The sequence below is a fragment of the Nyctibius grandis genome, chromosome 5 (genome assembly GCF_013368605.1).
Source record: "Nyctibius grandis isolate bNycGra1 chromosome 5, bNycGra1.pri, whole genome shotgun sequence".
Lineage (NCBI taxonomy): Eukaryota > Metazoa > Chordata > Aves > Nyctibiiformes > Nyctibiidae > Nyctibius > Nyctibius grandis.
Window position 1 is genome coordinate 1,344,788 of NC_090662.1, and position 25,847 is coordinate 1,370,634.

Below are 25,847 nucleotides of genomic sequence, written 5' to 3' on the forward strand. Positions count from 1 at the left end.
TTAAACTGCTTTAAAACCTGCTTTAAACTGCTTTAAACCCCCATCCCAGACCTTTTCGCCTGCAGAAGGCAGGTGAGAGGGGCTGGAAATGTCTGTGGGTGCTCCAGGGACTCTTTTAGGGGACACTTGCCAGGCTTTGGGAGCAAAGTGGGGGGGCCCAGGGGGGGCGTTGCCAGCAGATGGCACCACGGGCTTAAATATCCCCAACCCCGCAGCTGGGTGGCCCCAGTTTTGGGGTGCTGCTGGGTGCCTCGGCCGGAGCGGGGTCCCACAGGAGCACCGTGGGCTGTGTGGATGGAGCTTTTGGGGCCAAATGGTGCTTTTGGAAAGTGTCCTTTTTAATTTCGCTTGGGAGTGAGGCATCGGGGTGATGGGTTGTCCCAGGGACCAGGCACCCTTGTGGAATTGGGGTGGAATTGGCCAGTGAAAATGGTGGTTTCCTGGTGGTTTTTGGGGGGTGGGATGGGCCAACCCCACTGCGGGGCCGTCGAGGGCTCCATGCTGGGGCAGGTGGGCAGCAGGAAGCCAGAGTGAAGGCGGGTTCCTCTGGGGCGGAACGAAATATTTCTCATTATCTACCTTTATTTCATTTTTGTGGGCTTTTTTTTTCCCTCTTTATCTATGTTTTATTTTTGTGGGCTTCTTTTTTTGTAAGAAAAATGGATTGAGTGATTCCTAAATGAGGTGCTGTTTTGAAACAAAAAGCTAAAATATTTGATTTTGGAAATGACAGGAGACGTCCTGACCCTGTCACATCCCTTATGTTTTCCCCCAGGCAACAAAAAAACCCCTCGATTTGGCACACAGGGACAACAAATTGTTTTTTAAGGAAGAAAAAAGCATTTATCCCGGGAAACACTGCATTTTCCTCGTGAGAGGCTCAAAAAATGGAACCAGCTCTTTGCTCTAGAGGGAAAAAGGAGAAGCAACCACCAAACCCCACCATTTAAACAGGGTTATGATTAAAACGTCCTGGTTAAAAGGGATGAAACGGGATAAATTCAGCCCAACTTCTCCCACCCGCTGTGCCCGGAGCATCCTGCCCTGGCACTGGGCTGGCAGCACCAAGCATCCCCACCCAAAAGCGGCCGGTGGGTGCTCGGGGTGTCGTACGCTGCTTGAGGTCAGGCTTTGCAGGGGAATAAGGATAAGAATTAAGAAAATTAAGTATTAAGGCAGCAGGGAGGTGCCTTTGCTTTGCCTCTCCCACATCGTTGGCTCCAAGGGGTTTTCCTCCGGCAGCAGGACGGGGACAGGGATGGGTAGAGCAGCGGGTGCCGCCACCACCGTGGGTTTCCTCGACCGATGCTGCTTGTTGGGAAACCACAGCCAGGAAACCGCTAATGTGAGCAGCGAAAGCTGCACGGTTGCCCCCAGCAGTGCTCCCACGTGGGACCGGGGAAGGGACCCCGGGGTGGCCGAGCCAGCTCCGATGGAGATGTCTCCCCCGGGGCAGTTTTTTTAGGGACAGGGACAAGGCAGGACCACGGTCCCCTCCATCCTCAGCACCCTTGTGCTGGGGTTGGGGCGCTCCTGCTCTCCACGCCGCGTCCCCTGAATCTTTCCCCATGAGCATCTTCTCCCTGCGACTCCTTCAGCATCAGGGAAGGTTCCTGGTGGGTTTTAAGCTCCTCAGGGACAAATCTCCCGCCTTCGGTGACGCAGGCGTCACCCGCTCAGCTCCTTGGCTGGTGAAACCCCATTAATTTCCCCAGCTGTACATCGAGAATCCTCAGGAAAGAAAGGGAAGAGCTCAAATGGTCACACATAAATACCATCCTCTTATTTATTATTCTTTTCCTTTTCGGTGAGGAGCAATATCTCAGGCCCCACTTTACATCACAAAGGAGCGAAGGGCCCTTCCTCTTCCCCCTGCCTCCCCTCCCGTTGTGAAACAGCTTTAATATCTTCCAGTTATTATTTTAAGCTGATTTCCTAAGGAAACGAGGCTCATACAATTACATGCCTATGCATGTGTCTGTCCGTCTGTCGGGCATCCCCCCTGGCACAGTACTCAGCTGTGCTCGGCGGAGAGGCTGCAGACTTGCAGGTAATTAAGATGGCAAAGATTTCGTGAAAATCGAGTGCAGGGAGAGGAATTCCACTGCTGTCCCGCTGTTCTGTGTGTTAAGTGGTTTTGGGAGGTGGAGGAGATAAAACCACGAGGGTCCCACATCTCCCCCAACGCCCCACGAGTGTTTGTCTGGGAGGTTTCAAGGAATTTGGGTAATATTCGCTATGAATACACTGAACTTCTCATCCCCCGGGGACAAATGTCAGCGCTCTCTGGCCATCTGCTTGCCTTTGCCGTTAATTAAATGAATGAAAACAACGATAACGCAGGCCGGTGGCGGGGACGTTGCCAGAACAAATCAATAGCTGCAGTAAAATGGGATTGCTCGTATCAAATATCCAAATGCCATTAGGCAGGGAGAGGCTGAATCATCCTCCGTTGCTATCTGTAGTACAGAAGGTACAATTAGAAGAACTAATATTATAGGGATTTTCCAGCGCTGCTTTTAGGACTAAACATCACAGGAACGGGCAAATCCTGGCTGTGAAAGTGGTTAGCGGGGGCTCTGCTGACCCAGTAAGCAGCCCGCTCTCCTCCCAGGCAGGCGCCTGGCACCACCAGCCGTTCCCCGCGGCGCGGTGTGGTCGGGTGGAGGATTTCAAGGCAATACGGCAATTCATGAGCCGAACGGCTCGGCCATGCTCAATTTTGCAGCTGTTTTGGTGGAGAAAAACCCGTGTTTTCTTTGTTTGTGCAAGATCAAAGCATGAGTGCCTGCACCAGAGCGCACCCGTGTCTGCTTGGGTTTTCCTCCATCCTGGTTATCACGTGCCAGGGAAGCGAAGAGGACAGAGACGACTACGAAACGTCTGACATCGGTGTCTAATCTCAATCTTCCCTCACTTTTGGGCTGTGATACACCCCATTTGGGGGTCTGGTTCCCCAGCAGCGCAGGCGTCTGCCTACGCCCTGCCTCTGCCCCACGCCGTGCCGTCCCTTCAAAGCAGGATCCTGCACGCCGGGCCCAGCCGGCAGCACTGCGGGCGTTGTGGGGTGGGCTGGGTCCAGCTTGGTTCCACCATGTCCATCCCCACACTGTCTGGGAAAGAGGTATTTCCATGCCAGCAGGTCAGAACAGGCTGGAGACCACAGCTGAGCCTGTCCTTACGGCTCTGGGAGAGACCGCAGCTATTTTACTCATTTTCTGGCTTAATTTTGTTGTTTGTGGTCGTTGTTGGTACAAGAAAGCAGGCGAGCTCCTGCGCAGATCTACACACAGCCACAGCTCTCGCCCTTTCTGAGGCTGCTTTCTCCGACGTCTCCTTTCAGGCAAAGGCAGCCGTGCCTCGCCGCCCCTCTCCTCTCCTCTTGCTGTCTTCCACGCACGCAGCACGGGGAAGGAGCCAGCCCGAACCTCTCACGTAGGCGCCGCTGGCACCGCTCTCACAGAGCGCCGATTGTTCAAACCGCTCAATCCTCCCCTGACCAAACAGCCTCTCCCTTCCTCTCCTGATCATAGAATCACAGAATCACAGGACAGTTTGGGTTGGAAGGGACCTTAAAGACCATCTAGTTCCAACTCCCCTGCCATGGGCAGGGACACCTTCCACCAGACCAGGTTGCTCCCAGCCCCATCCAACCTGCCCTTGAACACTGCCGGGGAGGGGGCAGCCACAGCTTCTCTGGGCAACCTGGGGCAGTGTCTCACCACCCTCACAGCAAAGAATTTCTTCCTAAGATCTAATCTAAGTCTCCCCTCTTTCAGTTTAAAACAGTTCCCCCTCGTCCTGTCACTCCATGCCCTTGTAAAAAGTCCCTCTTCCACTTTCCTGTAGCCCCTTCAGGTGCTGGAAGGTGCTACTCCAGGCTGAATGCCGTCCCTGTGGGTACCCCCATTTGAGGACTGCACTCGTTAAAAGGTGAGCAGGGCAAGTGCAGTGAAGATGAGATGCTGAACCGGGTGGGCGATGCACAGCTGGGGTCTGGGTAGCACGAAGGGCTGAACTCGGGGTCAGGATTTTGCCTGAGCAGCGGATTCCCCCAGGTCAGGTGTGTGCAAAACAACCCAGTGGGGTTTTTTTTGTTGGACTGTGGGATCTGCGGCACCAGGAGATGGTAACAGCTGGAGGATTTCTGCCCTGGTCATCGGTGCTGCCGAGCAGGGCTCCAAGCCAGCACAAGTCCCTCTCCATGGCAGAAGTGTGGTGCTGCAGGAGTTGGGGCTTTGCATGGAGCCTGCTCGTCTCAGAGCTGCAAGAAACAAGCAGCATATATCGAAGGGGAGGGATATTCATCGGCTCCAACTTCAAATCCCTCCCACAGCCGCTTTCAAAGAGTTCTGTTTTCAAAGGCCCCTTCTGAGACTGAAATCAGCCCTGAGACTGAGCTCTCTGATCCTAGGGAGAGGCAGGAACACTCTGTGAAACCCGCACGCAGATCCTGACTTCACTTCAGTAAGGAAATAGCGTCAGTTTGATGAAGTCAGGACTTCTCCCCGGCGCTTTCCGCACACAAAGCCATGCGCTGCTTTTCCTTTAACTTCAACCCCCCTCACACATTCCTCCCGTCGTCCTCTCCGCCGCCTCTGGTACAGCGTTACCCTCGGAGCCCATTAAATGCTTTACAGCCTCCGTCGCCTCCGTTCCAGGCATTTGCCAGCCCAGCTGCCACCCTTGCATATAACAAAACCATTTTTCCTCCTGTCCCCAGTGAGTTTTTACCACGGCAGCGTGTCATCAGCTGCTGACCAGGTTCTTCCTCTCCAAGCGTGAAATCCTCCTTTGGCTTCTCAGATTTTTCTGCCCTTCTCCCTCGATCGCTCCTCTGCCTTCTGATTTTGGGTGGGGGGTTTCTGTGGGCTTCTCCTCTCCTCCCACTGAGCCTCATCTCGCAGCCACCTCATCCCAAACACCGAGCTCGCCCAGGGCTTGTGAGTGACTCAAACATACGTGGCTGCGGGTGTTAACTTGGGAATCAGAAACTCTCCTGGTCATCGCAATCTTGCCAATTGTTTTGTCCTGCACGTTTCTAACTTCTGGTGTTTCTGGTGGATCCTGAAATTCCACTCGAGGTTGCAGTATTTCATGCCTCTCCATTTTCCAGGCTCCTCCGCATCCCTCCTGCTTGGCCCATCAGATCTCCTTTGATATCAAGAAATTGTCCTTTCGCCGCCAACCGGCCCAACATGTCGGATACGACCTCCCACCCCTCAAACAAGACGGGAATGTTGTGTTTGCTCTGTGTTCACACAGCCCCAAACACACAGGTGTCACTCCTTGCCTTGTGCACAGAGATACCGCATTAATTCTAATAATGATAATAATTAAAAAAAAAAAACAAACAAGGATGGGTTTGAATTCCCCTTCCCTCAGAGGAGCTTTTCTGAAGAACTGGATTTAGAAAAATGCGGCTCATTACTGGCTTTTGTTTGTACAAAGGCCCCTGAAGAGAGGGTGACCCACAAAGGGGCTCTGTGGGCTCGCAGAACCTGGCAGGACAGCAAGTTTCCAGGCTCTCAGATGTCACCCTCGCCTTGCCAGAACGTCTCAGCTCCTTGTTTTCAAGGGGTTGCATGAGGAAGAGTGTGGCCAGCAGGTCGAGGGAGGTTATCCTCCTCCTCCACACTGCCCCGGTGAGGCCACACCTGGAGTAACTGTGGGCAGTTCTGGGCCCCCCAGTTCAAGAAAGACAAGGAGCTACTGGAGAGAGTCCAGCGGAGGGGTACGGAGATGGTCAGAGGGCTGGAGCATCTCTGCTGCGAGGAGAGGCTGAGGGAGCTGGGGCTGTTCAGCTGGAGAAGAGCAGACTGAGGGGGGATCTTATCAATGCTCACAGATACCTCAGGGGTGGGTGTCAAGGGGATGGGGCCAGACTCTTCTCAGTGGTGCCCAGTGACAGGACAAGGGGCAACGGGCACAAGCTGAAACATGGGAAGTTCCATCTGAATATGAGGAAAAACTTCTTTGGTGTGAGGGTGCCAGAGCCCTGGCACAGGCTGCCCAGGGAGGGGGGAGTCTCCTTCTCTGGAGATATTCAAACCCGCCTGGACGTGACCCTGTGCGACGTGCTCTGGGTGACCCTGCTTTGGGCTGGATGATCTCCAGAGGTCCCTTCCCACCCCAACCAGTCTGGGATTCTGTGATTCTGGGTTTGCTCTTGGCGGAGCAGCAGGCCCGGGAGCGCAGCCTGGCACAGGCCCTTGCGCTGGGGGGTGCCCAGAGGCCTGTGACCGGTGGCACGACGGCCGCCGGCTGAAATTCCACTAAAACGTGAAAAAAATCCCGAACTTCTCCACAGGGAGGGAGGTCAAGCGCCGCACTGGCCGCCCCCAAGGGGCGTGGGGTCCGCTGGCGGCCCCACAGCCCGGGCGCGGCTCCGGCCGGCCCTGACGGAGCCGCGCCTCCCGCCGCCGCCATTGCGCGCCTCTGCCCCGCGAGGGCGGCAGCGGCGGGACGGCGCCGCGGGACTACAGCTCCCAGGAGCCCCCGCGCCGCGCCGCGGGCAGGCGGGCAGCGGAGGGGCGGCGCGGAGGCTGCCGGGAGTTGTAGTCGCGGCGGGGCGGGGCGGCGGGCGGGAGGACTGCAGGTCCCGGCGTGCCCCGCGGCCGTGAGGGGGCGGTGGGCGGGGAGGGGCGGGCGGTCCCTGAGGGAGCCGGAGGCGGCGGCAGCAGCGATGTCGGTGCAGGTGGTAGCCCCCGCCGTGGAGCTGAAGGAGCTGAGCGGCCCCATGGATAAAGCAGCGGGGCCGCCGTGTGAGCCGGTGACCGCTCACCCTCCCGGGCATGGCGGCGTGGCCGCGGCCCATTGCTCGCTGCCGGCCGCCGAGCGTGAAGCGGCCCTGGCCCCGGCGTCCTGCGGCGGCGGCGGCGGGGAGCGGCCTCCGCTGAGCGGCTGCCCCGGGCTGTCCGCGGCCGCCGGGCTGCCGCCGGGCGCCGCCAAGGTGCCGCAGGCTTCGGCCATGAAGCGGAGCGACCCGCACCACCCCCAGCACCGGCACCGCGACGGCGGCGACAGCGGCGGAGCCGCGGCCGAGGCGCTCGTCAGCCCCGACGGCACCGTCACCGAGGCGCCGCGCACCGTCAAGAAGGTAACGGGGAAGGGGAGGGGACCGGGGGAGAGCAGCCACCCCCGGGCGTGGGGACCCCCCCGCGGCTTTGTACGGGGACCCCGCACCTCACCGTGACATTCCCGGAGGTCACACGCACCCCACTGGGGAGGGGGAACCGGCCCGGTGCTTGGGGACGCGGCGGTGCCTCCCTCCGAGCAGGGACCGTCCTGGCGTGGGGGTCCCCGGTGAGCGTGTGTGGGGTGTCGGTGCGGCCGTGGGGGCTGCTCCCGGGGCCGTGGGGGCTGCTCCCGTGCTGGGTTTCAGGGACACACTCTTTGGGGGGCGTGGGGTCCCATCCGCTCCTTGCGTCCCCGTGTGCCTCTGCCCTGTGGGTGGGCACCCACCCAAACAACGTGGATATGCCCACGGACGCGTGTGGCCAGCGTGACCCTGCCCCGGGGGTCCGTGGCAGCTGTACGCGTGCCCTGAGATGCGCCTGCTTCGTAGGGTAGGTGCTTACACACGCCAAGGAGCATAGGTAGACGCTGGGTGTGGGTACACCGCAGTCCTGCACACCCGGGTGTGGGGGTGTTTGCGGGAAACGCGGGTGCCAGGTACGTGAGCTCCCGGGCGTTTGTGGGTTCACGCCGGGTTCACGTCCCCGGGGTTATCTGCTCGCTTGGAAACACGGATACGCACTAGATAAAACTGTACGGAGAGGTGCCCGTCCCATTGGTATGGGAGGGAGAATCAGGTGTACCCAGTGCGTGTGCTCTGGGTGTATCGCTGGGTACACACTCACACACACCCAGGGGTGGGTCTGCACAGGGTGCCACGTCCTCAGGGGTGCCCCTGGCCTGGCGCTTGCCCGTCAAGGTGTACGGGTGCGCGCTGGGAGCACACGGACCGTGGTGAGTGTGTGTGGGGCGTGTGCCTATGGACATGCCAGGTACTCACTGTCCCCTCGCACCGTGCCTGTCCTGTGAGCGTGTGCCCAAGTGTGCGCCTGCCCCGTGAGCTGGTACGTTACCTCTAGATGCGTGTGTTGTTTAGGTATATATACCCCCTAGGGTATATATAGGGTTGTTTAGGTATATATGCACATACAGGAGTACCTGTAGCTGGTTGTGCGTGTGTTTGCAACGGCTTTTGTACTTCCACATGAATACCATAGCTATACATCCACTTTGTATGTGTGAATGCACACGCGTGAAGGTAAGTACATGGATACAGAGGTGGATGAGCACGCTTACATAATGCATCCTGGTACATACACAAACATGTATGTACACACATACAGGTGTCTATATCCTATAGTTATATGCATGTGTGACGTGTATCTACACACGCAGGCGAAGCACACCTGCACGTTTACATGGTTAGATATCTATAGGGATGCAAACAGGTGCACACGCACATACCTGTCAGTACACGTGTACACATACAGGTGTGCATATGATGCCTACAGCTGCAGAAGTGCTGACAGAGGTAGGTATATATGCACTAAGGTACACCTGCTCTCCTTGGGTGCCTCCCTATGGGTGCAGAGCAGCACCTTTGTGCGTGTAGGCACCCATACGCCGCGTGCTCAGGCGTGCGCTTGTACCTTTGCACGTCTGCCCGCACCCAGCCGGACAGCTGTGGGCACCCTTAGAGACACCAGTGCATCCAGACACACACAGACAGCCCCGACTGTGGGATGTAGAGACATCCCATGCCTTTGCATACACAGATTATGCACATACCAGTGTCCACCTATAGATGCACCTCTCTGACCTGTTCATATAGACACATGCATGTCCCTTGGGTGGATGCATCCATGGCCATAGATACTCCCTGTAAGGGGGGGATATGTGTACTCTCCTATAGGTACAGCATCCTATAGATACGTGTCCCCCTTCATGGATGGCTGTAGAGAAATGCATGTTTTCCACAGAGATTCTTGAGTAGGAGCGACCCGAGTTGTCGGTGCCTGGCACCCTTCCCTTCAGAGATCTCAGGAGGAGGAGTTCTCCCCTGTGATGCAAGAACCTTTTGGGGAATGTAGGGAAAAAGTATCCCTGTCATAAGGGCAACCTCTCTACTCATGAAACTTTGGGGTGAAGTCTTCACATATTGCTGGACTTCCACCCTCTTATTGTCACCCTAATATTACCCCTCCCCTCAGAAGGCCCAGGATGAGGGATTTTGTCTCCATAACCATGATCTCCTCCTGTGTGACTTCTCTGAAATCAGACTCTCTCCTAAAGACTCTGGGAAGGAGTGCGTCCCTGTGAGGCAAGGTCTGCCCATGGGGAGAGTCTGGATCAAGGGCTCCTTCATCCCCTCAGAGATCCGTGCTGGGGGGGTTCAGTTCCTCAGTAAAGGAAGTTTTTCCACTAAGATTGTGACTTCCATCCCCAGTGTCTGCAGCCCTCTCCATTTGATATCCTAATCCAATCTATTTTTAGAGACCCTCAGGGTGTTCATATTTCTCTTCAAGTGAGCTTAATACTTCTAAATTCCTCCCTTATTCCTCTCTTTTTTTTTTTTTTCTTTTCTTTTTTTGGTTAGACAACAAAAAGGGGTTTCTCCTTGTGCCCCCATCCTGAAGTCCAGCTCCTGTCTGGCGAGAGGAGCACAGTGTTAGACATCACCAAGTCTAGGAGGGAAGAGGAGGATCGATGGTGGGTAATGGGGTCGTTATCTAAAACAGCTTGGAGGAATCTGCATCGCTCTCGTGGATACTCCTGAGGATGCCAGGCTTTCAGGAGCAACCTGGCTGCGGGAGGAACAGCCAGCAAGCTCAGGGAGCAGCAAAGCTCCCCAGCTGGCTGCCTGTGCGTTGGGTGATGAGTTTGTTTAGGAGCTGACAATCTGTCTGGTTGCCAAAGGAAGCGAGCTGTGTTGATGGAGGGTATCTGGGAGTACACACTGTTCCTTCTCTTTCTTTTCCCCCTCCCTGTGCTGTTGCTTTCCAGTGACTTCGCTGTGTGCGTTCCAGGGACTGGAGAGAGGCATTTCGTTTCCCAGACTGACAAATCCAGAGTCCTTTCTGCTGTTCCTTAGGAAATCATGTTATTTAAATAAAACACCAGATTTGGTAGCCATAAAATTGTTCCCAGTCCTGTGACTGAAAAACTGGGCACGCGGAGCCGAAGCATCTGTTGAAGGAAGGTTTAGTACAAAAATAAGTCTAAAACAAGCAGATAAATTTTTTTAGTCAGATCCAATAGAACTTTGCTTTAGTACCCGAAGTAAAAGTCTCTTTAAAATATATGAGCAAGATCATATCAAATTCATAGTGAAACCAAGTAAACTGTAGTTCTTAGTGTTTGCTAGGGAAAAAAATCTCTGTAGATTTTCTTGACTGGTTTATATATCAAAAGTACTGGTTTTTTTCTGCTTTTTTCTCCTTTCCTTGGAATTTTAACATGCTTTAAGTAATGTGTGGGCTAATACTTATTTCATAGTTCTCACACAAGCACAGGGCTCCCAGTAAATAGCCACGACTGCTCTTTCCCTAATACCACTCTCAGTTTAAAACTGTTTTTATGTTGGCTTAGTATTTCACTTACGCCTGTTTGCCTTTAGATGGGCTAATTAATATTTTGCTTATTAAGGTGGGGACCGTACCTGTGCCTGGATTAGCAAGTGTTAACGACTGCAGGTTTGTATTTTTATTTCTTTAGGCGATTGCTTCATTTTGTTGTAATATCCCAGCTGATTCATAGTCCTGATTCTGCAGCCTTGCTCACCTGTGTGTACAAGAAATGATGGCACTGCTACAAACCCAGAGGTCAAAGTCAAGTACGTTGGGCTTGTCTTCATGGTACCTGCAGAGGTGGTTCCCATCAGACCTAGGTGAACATCTCTAATCACATTTGTGTTCTTTTTGGATCCTTGCTGTAGATCCACGCTCTCGAGAAACAGCTAGAAGACCTCATTTCTGAGATGCTGTTGGACGTGGCTTTTGCAGCTAACTCTGACTAATGGATGTGACCTTTACGTGTGTCTATGCAGGTGGATTTAGCCAACCCCTGCTTGTGTGGCGCTGCTTCTGAGCTGGGCTGGTGAGTGGGTCTTTGCCCTGTGTCTGAGGCGTGGACTGATGGCCTGAGCTTCAGGGGTGGTCCAGGTCTTCTCTGACTGCCTGTCCTGAACCTCTTGCCTTCTCCTCCTGCCCAGTTCTCACGTGGCTCCAGTTCAGAGAGCTCAAGCTGCATAAAATTCCTTGCTTGAAGTTGGGTTAGTTTTCTGTTGGCGTGATTCCCCGCAACGTGGGGTCAAGGAAGAGCCGGGAATGGTGCAGGAGAAGTGGCAGGAGCAGGTTGGTAGAGATGGGAGGGATGGAGGGGCCTCTCCAGCAGCAGCTGGATGCTGAATTGGCTCGGTGGCAGCACCAGTCGACGTGCCGGGGTGCTGGCAGCAGCTGGTGGGGTGACTCAGGAGGTGCGTGGTTTGTTCTGCCCTCCCCGCTCCCGGCGCGGGGTGAACCATGCGGCTGATTAACAGTTTCAGGTGTCCCGGGCTAAACTTATCTGTGGATGTGAGTCAAGGCCCTGAGTCACATGAATTGTTTACTGTTTTAGATTTGAATGATTAAGTGATCGCTCGTTGGCTTTGCAGGGGGTGGTGGCCGCTTACGTTTTGTGTTAATTCTTAGGGTGTTCCTAGGTCAAAGCGGCCAAAAGTCATCAAACTTCTGGAAGTGTCATTAGTGTGCGTGGGGAGGGAGGCCGTAAGGGGCTGTTAATTAAGGCTCCCAAACTGATTAGCCTTGTAATAACAACTCTGTGCCCCTCTTTCTTTAGCTGGGAGAAGATCATGTACTTAGAGACGCACTTCTTGGTTTAACGATTCTTAACTGCTTGGCAAGGAAGGGTTAGTAAATGCTTGTACACCACACTGGGAAGTTTAAACGACAGCGATTGTGTAGCTGTGAAGTTTTATATTAAGTTTTATATTTATATACCAATTTACACAATGAAAGGTTATTTGTTTGGGGTTTTTTTTCAGTGCAGAAAGCACAGCTCACTCCTTGCATTTCAAGCTGTGTTCTTTTGCTCCTTAGCCTCGTCAGAACAGCGGTTTTAGAGTTGGAAGGGATTGATTTGCTGGTTTGTCGGGGCTGTTGATTCGTTTAGCGGGCTGGAGCAGGGCACAGCTTGCTTTCCCAGAGCTACACCACCTCTGCAGTGCCCGTGGCTGTAGAAAGGCTTTTGTCTGCGGGCAAAGCAGAGCAAGCGGGGCGTAGAGGTGTACAGTAACGAGGCGCGCATCCTCGTGTCGTGTCACTGCTTGGGTCTAACCTTGCTGAAACTCCTCGCTGTTAAATTCTCCGGTGAAGCGATTACATCGAATTAAATGCCTGGTGCTCGCTAGACTGGCACGTCACCTGACCGGTGAGCTGCGGTGGGAGGTTTTATTCTGCTAAGACTATAAATGACTCTCATGTGGCTTGTCTAAATGATGATTCTGACCTTGACGCCCAGCAGATTTCATTGCCGACGACAAAACTGTAGTCCCTTGTAAATGGGTGTAAATTCTGACGTTCCCACACCGTTTTTTGGACAGAGGGATTTTTTTTTTGGCAGGTGCGTGCTCCATTAAGGATTTCTTATGCGCTTGTACGTTTGATTTCTGTTTTCTCTGTTTCATTCTAACCCCTAGTGATCACTTATGCTCGGTAATAAATGTTTCCCCCAAGGCTGAATTCCCAAGTGCTGCTCGTAATGAGTGTGGTTTGGATGCTGTTTAGTAAAATCTTATCATTGGAGGCCGTATTCTTTTATTATGTATGATCCTCGTGGGTCTGTCTCCCTGTGAACGTGTGCGGTTTAATTTTAGAAGGTGCCTGCGTGTGGCTGCTTGGAACTGCGAACAAAGATCGATACGTCAACCTTTGGCATGGAGGCTCGGGAACAGAAGAGAAGATAAAAGACGACTGGGGAAAAATTGATAGAAAAATAATGGCTGGGAACGCGAGTAGGTGGCAGACCATAAAACGTAGCGACGTGGAAATGAGAAGCCGGGGTTCAGGGAACCTCGAACCTTGTCACTGTGAATGGCCAACTTGGTTGTGCTGGGAGGCTGCGGCACCGTACTTCTGTTGTTGGTAAAAAAAATGTTGAAGCACATAATGATCTTTGTGTTTGTATCTTTCCCGGGGGGACAGAAACCTGGTATTTGAATTTACAAGCAATTAAAAGCGTAGTCTTAGCTTTGGCCCCGACTTGACGGTTGAAATATGAGCAAGGTAAAGCAATTACGACTTTCGGAGGCATGTTTGACCTTTTAGGTTTTCTTTTTAACTCTGTCTAGTGAATTGTAGAACAATGTGATGATTTAACTCAAACAAGGAATAGGTGGAGGTAAAACCAAAAAGAAATTGGCTAGGTAGCACGGAGATTTCTCTGTATGACTGAGTGACCTGCAGCATGGGTTAAATTTGAAGAACAGAGTTGGTCCAAACATTCTGTAGAGCTACTGCAGTGGTAGAGTACAAAAACTACCCACTCAGTTTTCTTCTTTGATATTTATTTTCTTCAGTTTTGCAGATTCAAACCAGAGATCCAAGAGCAGAACCTCAGTCATGTGAAGGAAACCTCCTCCCTGAAGCACGATGGCTGACGTCCTGTTAAATTCATATACAGAGTGCTGAGCTGTAGGCAAATTATGAAATCTAAATGATGAATGGAAGAGACACAGCCTGAGAAATAAGGTCCAGCCTCTATATGAAAATACCAGGAGCAGTTGCTGTCAGTCATGGATGCAGCTGCAAACAGAAAGGAAAAAATTGTATTTTTATTTGCAACAGCCATCCTGTCTTCTGTTTAAAGCAGCCTTCTCAAGATTAAGACAAAATATTGTGATGAGGTAAAAAGGAGGGAAGGTTTAGTAAATTCTCTTTACTCATTTCTGTCGTGCAGCTGCAGAGAAACTCTGTAGTGCCTGCGTGCAGGTGTGCTGCAGACAGCGGAGAGAGAGGCAAAGTCGATTCTGGAAACCTAAATTCAGTGCATGTGTGTTGGATTAATGGAAGACTTTCTGGGCTTTAAGCTTAATCCAACCTCTGAAATGGGAGAAGTCAGTAAGTGAGAAAATAGGACTGAGGAGCATGAAATAATAGTTCTTCAGGGAGATTTGAGGTCAAACATTTAAAAAAAAATTACACTTTTTTTTTTTCCAGAACATTTCTCAACTGACCGTTTCCCTGCGTAAAGCCTTGAAGCAGTAAATTGCTGTGATGCTTGTGCCTGCTGGCTGTGTGCTGAGTATCTTTAGAAAAAGGGATTTTTTTGTTGTTTCTAGTTATATTTTGGGAAGGGCAACAGTGTCTAACTATGTATTTGCATCCAAAAATTGTGCAGCTATTCCTAGAGCAGGAGTTCAGCCTTGCAGACAGAGCTGTTGAACTACTGGCTTCCTAAGGAAGCCTGGAAACTTCCTATTTTTTGTAGGTGCAGCTCATCTAATCTGTGCTCACTCCAAAATACGATTCGTAGAACGAAGAACGCTGAGGTTGATCAGAAGTCATTACTTCTTCCTCTGCAAAAGTGTACGTGAAGCTGATTAAATTGGTGTCCTGATTTACAATGCTCCTGCCTAAATATGAGCTTTCATGTGGTTTGTGCTGTAGAGAGGACCCTTAGCTGTTTTTTAATTTATTATAGTATTGCTATTGGGAAATAGATGTATAATTATATAAATATATATTGAATTTTTAAAATTATAGTAGAAATAGGCACAGATATCTCGAGTGGAACGGTCGTTAAAGAGAGCAGAGGCTTTTGTGTGACTTTCCAGAAGACTCCATGACCAGCAGATCACTACCCTGAAGTGAATGACATTTGCAGGGACTTTTCTGAGAATCGAATGACACGGTCGTGCTTGTGTTCTTTTTATGTCTGAGATGAAAGGCTTTTCTGCAAATGTAACGTTGGGGTGCTCTGGAATGAGCAAGGATGGGTGAGAGCCCAGGATTAACGTTCCTCTGCACCCTCGAAGCTCGCCGTAGCGCTGGAACGCTTTGTGTTGTCCTGCTTCTGCAAGATAGCACCACTTCATCTCAGATTTGTAGCTGGGGGATTGGTGCACTGAAATTAAGACCGTTTGTCGGTGTATTTGGGGTTTCCACTGTGAAGTGGAGAAGATCTGACCTTCTTCCCCAGATGTCTTGTGTCATTATTAAATCATGTTCTATCATTCTTTCTTCTCAGCAAGGGTCATTAGGCATTGGAAGGGGCTGTCCAGGGAGGTGGTGGAGTCACCATCTCTGGATGTGTTTAAGAAAAGCCTGGCCATGGCACTTAGTGCCCTGGTCTAGTTGCCATGGTGGTGTCAGGGCAATGGTTGGACTCAATGAGCCCAGAGGGCTCTTCCAACCTGACTGATTCTGGGATTGAAGCATAGTTCCTGCTGACTTCAGTTGGAGCCGTGAGTGCTCAGCACTTCTCTAAGTTCTGGATCACAAGCCATGGAAAAAAAAAAAAAACGATGATCTTACAGTTAATGGCCAGATGTGAACAGTTACGGAGGGTGTCTTGCCTGGCATCGCTGAGGACGTGCCTAAACAGATGCAGGCAGACCCACGTTTGCTCTGCACATGCTGAATTGGTCAGATATGAGTCATTTAATGTCTTGTTCTTTTTGGGATGCATCAGCACAGCGCCGTGCGTGAGCCAACGCCACCGCTGTGCAGCTTCTGGACCAGAGCTGGCTTCTGTCCATCCAGCTTAAGCTCCAGTCTGTCTGCACCTGCCTGCGTAGACTTGCCTACAGCAAATCTGGCAAAGAAAAATACAGAATTTAATTATGTAGGGTGGCATTTGACAGCCTAACCAAACCCCCTTGTTCTTCTTGAAGTCTCCTGCCTCCTTCTCTGTGCACTTTGCAGCTTCCCAGCAAAGCATCAGCAAAATCCAACCCTGAAACCATGTTCTGTCCACTGACGGAGACAGGTTCTTCTGCAGGCAATAGTGTGTGTGCGCTTACTTGCAGTGTGTGTGACTTCAGGCTGAGTGAACGACCTTACTTCTGGGATTCTTTCTTTTTGGTCAGCTTTCCAGCCTTAATAGTCTTCTAATAGCATTTTTAGCTTTTTGCTATGTGACGTGTAGCCAGCCGGTCTGGGGAAGTGATCGTCCCTCTGTACTGGGCACTGGTGAGGCCGCACCTTGAATCCTGTGTCCAGTTGTGGGCCCTGCACTTCAAGAAAGTTGTTGAGGTGTTGGAGCGAGTCCAGAGGAGGGCGACCAAGCTGGGGAAGGGTCTGGAGGGTCTGAGCCACGAGGAACGGCTGAGGGAGCTGGGGGTGTTTAGCCTGGAGAAGAGGAGGCTCCGAGGTGACCTTAGTGCAGTCTACAACTACCTGAAGGGAGGTTGGAGCGCAGTGGGAATCGGCCTCTTCTCCCATGCAACCAGCGATAGGACAAGAGGACACAGCCTCAAGCTTGGCCAGGGGAGGTTCAGGTTGGACATTAGGAAGCATTTCTTCTCAGCAAGGGTCATTAGCCATTGGAAGGGGCTGCCCAGGGAGGTGGTGGAGTCACCGTCTCTGGAGGGGTTTAAGAAAAGCCTGGCCATGGCACTTAGTGCCCTGGTCTAGTTGCCATGGTGGTGTCACGGCAATGGTTGGACTCGATGATCCCAGAGGGCTCTTCCAACCTCATTGATTCAGTGTTCGAATGCCGACCTTACTTTAAATTGCAGCGGTGACAATGTTGGAACTCCAGGTATTTTTTTTTCTCATGACAGAGCCTTAAATAGGCAGCCAGTTGCATTTTTCATGAATGTCAGAAAGAAGAGGAAAGTCGGTTGAAAAATGAGTTTTTCACCCAGAACTGCTGAACCACTCTAATTTCAAATTTTATTCCAAAGGCAAGTATTTTAAAAATAGAAGAAGTATGAACATGCCTTCAGCTGACAGTTAGGGAGCTTTGCTTGTTATTCACTTCACAGAGGTGAAGTAAAGTGGTCAACATTTAATCCTGAAGATATGTGAGAAAAACCAGGGAATGGACTGTTCCCATAAAAATGACTCAAGGACCAATTTAGGAGAACAGCTTACTGCAGTTCATGCCGGTAGCTGTTCCCAGCAAGCGTTCCTTCCAGCTACCCAAAAGCTTGCTGACTCAGATTTGCTGTTCTCTCCATGACTTTAAGTGTTTATGGAGGTGGGGAAATCTGCTTGGATCCTTTTCAGTATCAGCAAAGATCGTTTTTATTGTTTGCAGAATGCACTAACGTGTGTTTGATGTGGATTTTTTTTTTTTTTTTTAAAACCCAACCTTCTACATTCTGAGATGAGAGATTACTGCCATCACTCCCAGCATTTCACATCGACCAGTTAGGTATAAATTGAAGAGGTTTTCTGTAGTACTAAACTGCTGTAATTTTTCTCTTCTTCACTGGCATTGAATCCCACTTTGGTCTTGCTGTCTGCTCTTAGTGTGTGAGATTTCAAGAGTCGATAATATCACAGAATGTCACAGAATCAATGAGGTTGGAAGAGCCCTCTGGGATCATCGAGTCCAACCATTGCCCTGACACCCCCATGGCAACTAGACCAGGGCACTAAGTGCCATGGCCAGGCTTTTCTTAAACCCCTTCAGAGATGGTGACTCCACCACCTCCCTGGGCAGCCCCTTCCAATGGCTAATGACCCTTGCTGAGAAGAAATGCTTCCTCATGTCCAACCTGACCCTCCCCTGGCGAAGCTTGAGGCTCTGTCCTCTTGTCCTATCGCTGGTTGCCTGGGAGAAGAGGCCGACTCCCACTGCGCTACAACCTCCCTTCAGGTAGTTGTAGACTGCACTAAGGTCACCTCTGAGCCTCCTCTTCTCCAGGCTAAACACCCCCAGCTCCCTCAGCCGTTCCTCGGAGGTCAGACTCTCCAGGCCCTTCACCACTTGATCGCCCTCCTCTGCACTCGCTCCAACACCTCAACATCTTTCTTGAAGTGTGTGGGGTTGGTGTGGCCCAAGTGTCAGACCCGGCACTTGTTCTTGTTGAACCTCACGCCGTTGATCTCGGCCCATCTATCCAACCTGTCCAGATCCCTCTGCAGACCCTTCCTACCCTCCAGCAGATCGACACTCCCACCCAGCTTGGGGTCACCTGCACATTCCCTGAGGGTGCACTCCATTCCTACGTCTAGATCATCTATAAAGATATTGAACAGCACCGGCCCCAGCACTGAGCCCTGGGGAACACCGCTAGTGACCGGCACCAGTTGGACTTTGCCCCATTCCCCACCACTCTCTGGGCTCGGCCAGCCAGCCAGATTTTAACCGTTTTTTGAATCTTTCACTTCTGTCCGTGTCCAAAGTAATTTATAGCTCTAACACGTTAAGTTATGATGACTTTAAATATTTGATCCAAACACAAAAAAAAGAAAACCTGTTTGGAAGGATGCAAGATCTAAGATACTGAAATAATGTCACTGCTTTATGACAAGTAAGTGTTACTTGTTTGGCCTTCACAGCAGCCGTGAGCCCAGAAGACGATGGGTTCTGGGTAAGGAAAATAGCTGGATAAAAGCTGACAGAGGAAAGAGGAAAAGAGACATTATTAGTTGATATTCCAGTCCTTGGGAGCTGCGTTCCAACATGAACACCTCAGCGCTGCAGGTACTCCTACCAAATCCTCTACCTCTGTCCAGACCAGCATATCAACCCCATTGTCTACCCACTCCTTTCCAAGCCAAGACCTTCAGTCTCCATACTCCATCTCCTTCAGTTTTATACTCCTGTATCAGAAAAAGTATGAAAACAGGTTAGTTGAGTGCCATAGCAGAGCAAGCTGCTAGGAAGCATTTCTTCTCAGCAAGGGTCATTAGGCATTGGAAGGGGCTGCCCAGGGAGGTGATGGAGTCTCCATCTCTGGAGGGGTTTAAGAAAAGCCTGGACATGGCACTTAGTGCCCTGGTCTAGTTGCCATGGTGGTGACAGGGCAATGGTTGGACTCGATGATCCCAGAGGGCTCTTCCAATCTGATTGATTCTGTGATTCCTACCTCTCAAGTAACAAAGCACTCATAGCATGCCAGAGCTCTACACAAATATGAGCTATTTATTTCCTTTGCTTCTGCTTTATTAGTACCGCTGCGATCTATTTCTTGTGCTGTGATGGATGTTGAGATCTAACCTGCTGCCACCGAGACTGATGACAGGAGAGCTGCAGCTTAGAAGGAAGGTATTTTAGACTGCGGTTTTTTAAACACTGCTGCTGAGTATTGCTGAAATAGCTACAGTCTTACACGGAAAATCTTATTTCAAGCTTGAGTAGAGGAGTTGGGGCAGGGGGGGTTGTTACCACCTTAGCTTTCCTGCCATAATCATTATTCCCTAACATAAATGTGAATTTTAGCGGGTGGGAAAAGAACGTGCAGGAGAGAATAACCAAGCGACAGAATAAATAGTGGAAGAGCTGCTGAATACCAGACTATCCCTGATTTTTGTTGTCTGACTTTGTAACGCTTTTAAATAATGCATAGATGAGCACAATACAAGCAGAACAAATTAGACTCAATACGAGAATTGTGGGAGGGGAAGTCTATTAACTACTGTTGCATCTCCTTGTTGGAGCAGTGTCCTGCTGCTGGGTAACCTCCCCAGGGCTGCTGGTGTTCACAACTCCCACCAAATTAGTGGTATCTGCATATTCTAGAAAAGCTTTTTAATTTCTTCTTTGAGGTTTGCTAACTGAAGGCGTTACGTTGCACGTGGCAGACTTTATGCTTTTCGCCTCTGTGCATCGTTTATCAAACGATAAGGTATTTTGCTCGGTCGTATCACAGAATCAATGAGGTTGGAAGAGCCCTTTGGGCTCATCGAGTCCAACCATTGCCCTGACACCACCCTGTCAACTAGACCAGGGCACTAAGTGCCATGGCCAGGCTTTTCTTAAACCCCTCCAGAGATGGTGACTCCACCACCTCCCTGGGCAGCCCCTTCCAATGTCTAATGACCCTTGCTGAGAAGAAATGCTTCCTAATGTCCAACCTGACCCTCCCCTGGTGAAGCAGTAGTCCTGCTTTCAAAATTCCTGGAGAGAAGATCCAGACTGGCTTTGTTCAGCAGGAAGAGATTATTTTGCCTGTTACATATTAATGTGTTGGGTATCTAACTTGTCCTGTGCCGAGAAGTTGGTGTTTGAATTGCTTAAGGACTACAGATAGAACAGTGTAGGGCTTCTCTCTTCCTCTGAGTTAGCTACGTTGATACCCATTGCCTAATTTTATAGACCTGAAGCCCAAAATGAACACTAGAATCGCTTTCAGGGAGTTTCTTTGTCTAGACTAAGGTCAGCTTTGCTTATTACAGCTGTGTTTAAATTACAGGAGTATTTTCCACACCATTTTGCCAGTCGTGCTGTGGGCAGCGGTCAAAGTAGCAGCTTAAACGTTCCAGTCTGAAACCTCCTCCTGTGGCTCGTAGGCTCTTATGCCAAACTTGCCATGCTCGATACTCCAGGATTGCCATGTTGTTTTGTTCTCCCAATAGCTAGGAGTAATTCTTTCGTCTCCTTTCCTGGGGGAAGAGTGGTTAGAAAGCGGCCCGTCGGAAAGAGCCCTGGGGGTGCTGATCGACAGCCGGCTAAACATGAGCCAGCAGTGTGCCCAGGTGGCCAAGAAGGCCAATGGCATCCTGGCCTCTGTTAGGAATAGTGTAGCCAGCCGGTCTGGGGAAGGGATCGTCCCTCTGTACTGGGCACTGGTGAGGCCGCGCCTTGAATCCTGTGTCCAGTTGTGGGCCCCGCACTTCAAGAGAGATGTTGAGGTGTTGGAGCGAGTGCAGAGGAGGGCGACCAAGCTGGGGAAGGGTCTGGAGGGTCTGAGCTGCGAGGAACGGCTGAGGGAGCTGTGGGTGTTTAGCCTGGAGAAGAGGAGACTCAGAGGTGACCTTAGTGCAGTCTACAACTACCTGAAGGGAGGTTGTAGCGCAGTGGGAGTCGGCCTCTTCTCCCAAGCAACCAGTGACAGGACAAGAGGACACAGCCTCAAGCTTGGCCAGAGGAGGTTCAGGTTGGACATTAGGAAGCATTTCTTCTCAGCAAGGGTCATTAGCCATTGGAAGGGGCTGCTCAGGGAGGTGGTGGAGTCCCCATCTCTGGGGGGCTTTAAGAAAAGCCTGGCCATGGCACTTAGTGCCCTGGTCTAGTTGCCATGGTGGTGTGAGGGCAATGGTTGGACTCGATGATCCCAGAGGGCTCTTCCAACCTGGTTGATTCTGGGATTCTGAGCTCGCCGTTCCAACGGCATCGGTACTCGAGAGCTGAAATACTACCGACAGAAACACTCTAGAAATGAATTTGAGGGAGCTAACAGGTTTTGCTTTCAAGAGAAAAAGCAGCAGACGAGAGCGGGTTGGCGAGGCTGAAGGCTCACAAAAGAGGCACTCAAAAACCGGTACGGTCACCCCAAGTACTGGGACACAAAACATTTTACATAACACCGTGCCGCCGCACGGGGCGGGAATGAATGCAGCGAGTGTGTACACACGGACACACACAGCCTCGCTTCCCAAGGAAGCCTATTTTAATTATAATGGTTGCCACGGTTACTTTAATTCCATCATCGCTCCAAGTAGTCTCACAACTCCCAACTCCACACCGCTAATCAGGAATCTTGCATAACATTAGCACTGAATAACCCAATTTAAAGCAATTTAAAAGCCTGGGTTACTGCAGAGGATGTTGATGCAAAAAGAAGAAAAAAAATGAAGAAAAAAAAAAAACAAAAGAAAACAACAAAACTGTTTTGCTCAGGGAAGCACTTCTTCTGTATCCATCTCCAGCAAGTGCTCTGTCACTCTTACCCACGTGGAAGCTATGGATGAGCCCAAGCCAGAGCAGAACCAAATTTAAACACTTTTTTGTGTAGTCAAACACAGTCCCCTCAATTTTCTTATAAAGGAAAAATAAAGTAGGTACAATGACGTCATCTCAAGTCACAGAATCCTAGAATCAATGAGGTTGGAAGAGCCCTCTGGGCTCATCGAGTCCAACCATTGCCGTGACACCACCATGGCAACTAGACCATGGCACTAAGTGCCATGTCCAGGCTTTTCTTAAACCCCTCCAGAGATGGTGACTCCACCACCTCCCTGGGCAGCCCCTTCCAACGTCTAATGACCCTTGCTGAGAAGCTCGGCGTGTACCAAATCACTTGAGTTTTCCGAGCAATCGTGACGATGCGTGTGTGGGTTTACGGCGGTGAGCACGGCGAACCCTTGTCTTGCTTAATGGTTCCTTTAGGTTTTGCAGAGAATCAGTTCCTATAATTCAGGCTAATTACACCAACTTCTGGCTCTTGTAATAATACTAAATTAACGGTGTGGTTCGGTGCTGTTGTTTGGATGAGTTTGGCAATGGCTGCTTCAGACGTTTATACCGCTGGAAAGCAGAGGAGCAACGCAGAGGGATAATGGTGGAGAAATCCTTAAATGTCAAAGCCAGGATGAAAAGCCAGTTGTACGAACGTTCAGGCAAACCGTGGGGTATTAAACTATTGTAATGCTAAGCTGCGCTTTCAATATCCAAAGCTTTATTCCTATTTTTTTAACCTGTTGTTTATGTGCATCTTGTGTTATTTTTAAGTGAAAAATCACCCGGAGATTTCTCTTGATGCATTCAGTGCCTGTTCAATCGCTCATTCTTCCTTTTTGATATTGACCAATAGTCCTTGCTGGTGACTCCTCAGGTAATTTTAAAATATTCTTTCATTTGTGGAACAGCTAGTTTGCTAGCTGGCCTGAAACAGATGATTTTCAAAGAGATAAATTTTCTTGGTCAACATCTGAAGGAAAGGAAGTGAGGGAGAGAAAAAGAGGGGTGAAAAAGAGGAATTTTTGTTTTCTGCGTTACCACCCTTCACCATTCGCTGTCTCAGGGATGTTGGCTTGTGCTTCCCTCACTTTCTAGTTGTCAAGTAGAGTGAGAATATTTTTGAGATCCTCTCTGCTGGTCTTCAAAGGAGTTAGAATCATAGAATCGTTTTGGTTGGGAAGGACCTTTAAGATCATCGAGTCCACCCGTTAACCCAGCACTGCCAAGGCCACCACTAACCCATGTCCCTCAGCACCACATCTACACGGCTTTTAAATCCCTCCAGGGATGGGGACTCCACTACTGCCCTGGGCAACCTGTGCCAAGTTGTCAGAGGCCCCATCTGACAATGGTGGTTATGCTGGTTCTGACCCTACCATAAATGCAAGGACAGGACGCTGTCATGTGCAGGCTCATGTACTTCTGATGGAAAATCTATTCCTGATGAGCATAAAGATACCATAAGGACCCGAAAACAAAGCCGTCATCACCGGGAAATGCTTTACAGACCAACTTTCTTTTGTAAATATACAGAGTGTAGCCCGTAATGTTTAAGCTGAATACGGTCCAAATTGATACAGTAGTAGGAGTAAAAAGAAAAGGAGGACAAAAAAATCTAAACTCGTTTCAAATCTCGCTTGAAATTCATATGTTAAATCCCCATTGCTCGAGAGGTAGAGAAGTCCAGAAAAGCCATCTGTGTAGCGAAGACTGTTTTAACAGTAGTTGCTGGGTTGTGTAAAGGGATCATAGAATCCTGGAATCATAGAATGGTTTGGGTTGGAAGGGACCTTAAAGACCATCTAGTTCCAACCCCCTGCCACGGGCAGGGACACCTTCCACCAGACCAGGTTGCTCCAAGCCCCATCCAACCTGGCCTTGAACACTGCCAGGGAGGGGGCAGCCACAGCTGCTCTGGGCAACCTGGGCCAGGGTCTCACCACCCTCACAGCAAAGAATTTCTTCCTAAGATCTAATCTAAGTCTCCCCTCTTTCAGTTTAAAACCGTTCCCCCTCGTCCTGTCACTCCATGCACTTGTAAAAAGCCCCTCTCCAGCTTTCCTGTAGCCCCTTCAGGCACTGGAAGGTGCTAGAAGGTCTCCCCGGAGCCTTCTCTTCTCCAGGCTGAACAGCCCCAGCTCTCTCAGCCTGTCTCCAGAGCAGAGGGGCTCCAGCCCTCTGAGCATCTCCGTGGCCTCCTCTGGACTCGCTCCAACAGCTCCGTGTCCTCCTTCTGTTGGGGGCCCCAGAGCTGGACGCAGCACTGCAGGGGGGTCTCAGGAGAGCGGAGCAGAGGGGCAGAATCCCCTCCCTGATAAGGCAGTTGCATTGGCGGGGAAGAGGAGGGAGGCTGGAGTGAGTCTCTGGGGAGTCTTCAGCAAGGAGAATGATTTTAAACTGAAAAGTAATAAAGGAATGAGTGATGTTCTGCAGAGGAATGTGTATCATTGCAATGTGCTTTGTTACCGATACCAAGAGCAGCGTTACGCGTGTCATGGGTGCCAAAAGAGCTCGGTTGCAGGGGAAGCCATGGTTAGGGTAGAGCAGGCTTTTATTAATGACATCTCTTGTGTGATGTGCCGCAATCTCCATGTTCCAGCATCAGTTTTATGACACCTGCGTGACCGCTGGGAAACACATTCTGCTGTGAAATAGTATGAGGTTGTACGTGAAGCTACGGCGTGTCTGAGTGGCACTGAAGATGTGCAGCATTGCAGGAAGCCTGCAGGAGGGAGCTGGAGAGCTGTCACGCAGGAAAACAAGAAGCGTTTTCCCTTAAAGCAGCTCTGTGTGGAATGCATGCAAGAGAAGCGTCTTAAGAGGTAAGTGCATCCTTCACCCGGCAGCGTTAACAAAGAGAGGAGCAGATGAGTGGGTGCCAGATGGGTCTTTCTAAATGGAAACAAAGCCCCGAAGCTTTGGTCTCTCTGAAGGTTGTGTGTCTGCTCATCTCGTTTTTAAAACTGTTTCTGTGGTTACTGAACAAACAAGACCAGACAAAGGCAGTACACGTAAGAGAGCCCAGAAGGCTTATTGGTGGTTAGGCAGGGCATACGTAGGCTGGAGAAAAGCTGCCTGACTGCAGATTAGGACTTGTGCATGTACACGGGTTTAGAGACCTCCAGATACCTTCAGGTGGCCGAACAGCAGAAGTGGTGCTGGGAAGTAGAAGTTGCTTTCTGGCCACAGGAAAAAAAAAATGAAGAGAGAAGCAAACCAGAATTGCTACATTGATGTTTGTGAAGGGAACTGCTTCAGGGCAGCTGCGTGGGATTGTTTGGTCTGTGTAGCCAGCAGGTCTAGGGAAGGGATCGTCCCTCTGTACTCAGCACTGGTGAGGCCGCACCTTGAATCCTGTGTCCAGTTCTGGGCCCCGCACTTCAAGAAAGATGTTGAGGTGTTGGAGCGAGTGCAGAGGAGGGCGACCAAGCTGGTGAAGGGTCTGGAGGGTCTGAGCTGCGAGGAACGGCTGAGGGAGCTGGGGGTGTTTAGCCTGGAGAAGAGGAGGCTCAGAGGTGACCTTAGTGCAGTCTACAACTACCTGAAGGGAGGTTGTAGCGGCGTGGGAGTCGGCCTCTTCTCCCGGGCAACCAGCGCTAGGACAAGAGGACACAGCCTCAAGCTTGGCCAGGGGAGGTTCAGGTTGGACATGAGGAAGCATTTCTTCTCAGCAAGGGTCATTAGCCATTGGAAGGGGCTGCCCAGGGAGGTGGTGGAGTCACCATCTCTGGAGGTGTTTAAGAAAAGCCTGGCCATGGCACTTAGTGCCCTGGTCTAGTTGCCATGGTGGTGTCAGGGCAATGGTTGGACTCGATGATCCCAGAGGGCTCTTCCAACCTGGTTGATTCTGGGATTCTGTGTCTTCATCACCAGCAGGCACAGAAGGGTTGAAGTGTCAGTTCCTAATGGAAGGAGCCTTTCACAAAAAACACTTCCGTTACTGTTCTCCTGGCTTGTTCTTGAGCCCTGAACGCAGC

At 50.8% G+C, this 25,847-nt stretch overlaps 1 protein-coding gene across 2 annotated transcripts in view; it reads left to right on the plus strand.

Annotated features, from left to right (window-relative positions):
* The first annotated feature begins 6,660 nt into the window (after positions 1-6,660).
* The window catches only part of AHCYL2 (adenosylhomocysteinase like 2), a 122,075-nt gene continuing 102,888 nt past the window's right edge, over positions 6,661-25,847 (plus strand). For both annotated transcript variants that reach the window (XM_068400882.1, XM_068400883.1), the window contains exon 1: positions 6,661-7,099. In XM_068400882.1, coding sequence (XP_068256983.1) covers positions 6,686-7,099 — 414 coding nt within the window. In that variant the 5' untranslated portion in view covers positions 6,661-6,685. The remainder of the gene's footprint in view (positions 7,100-25,847) is intronic.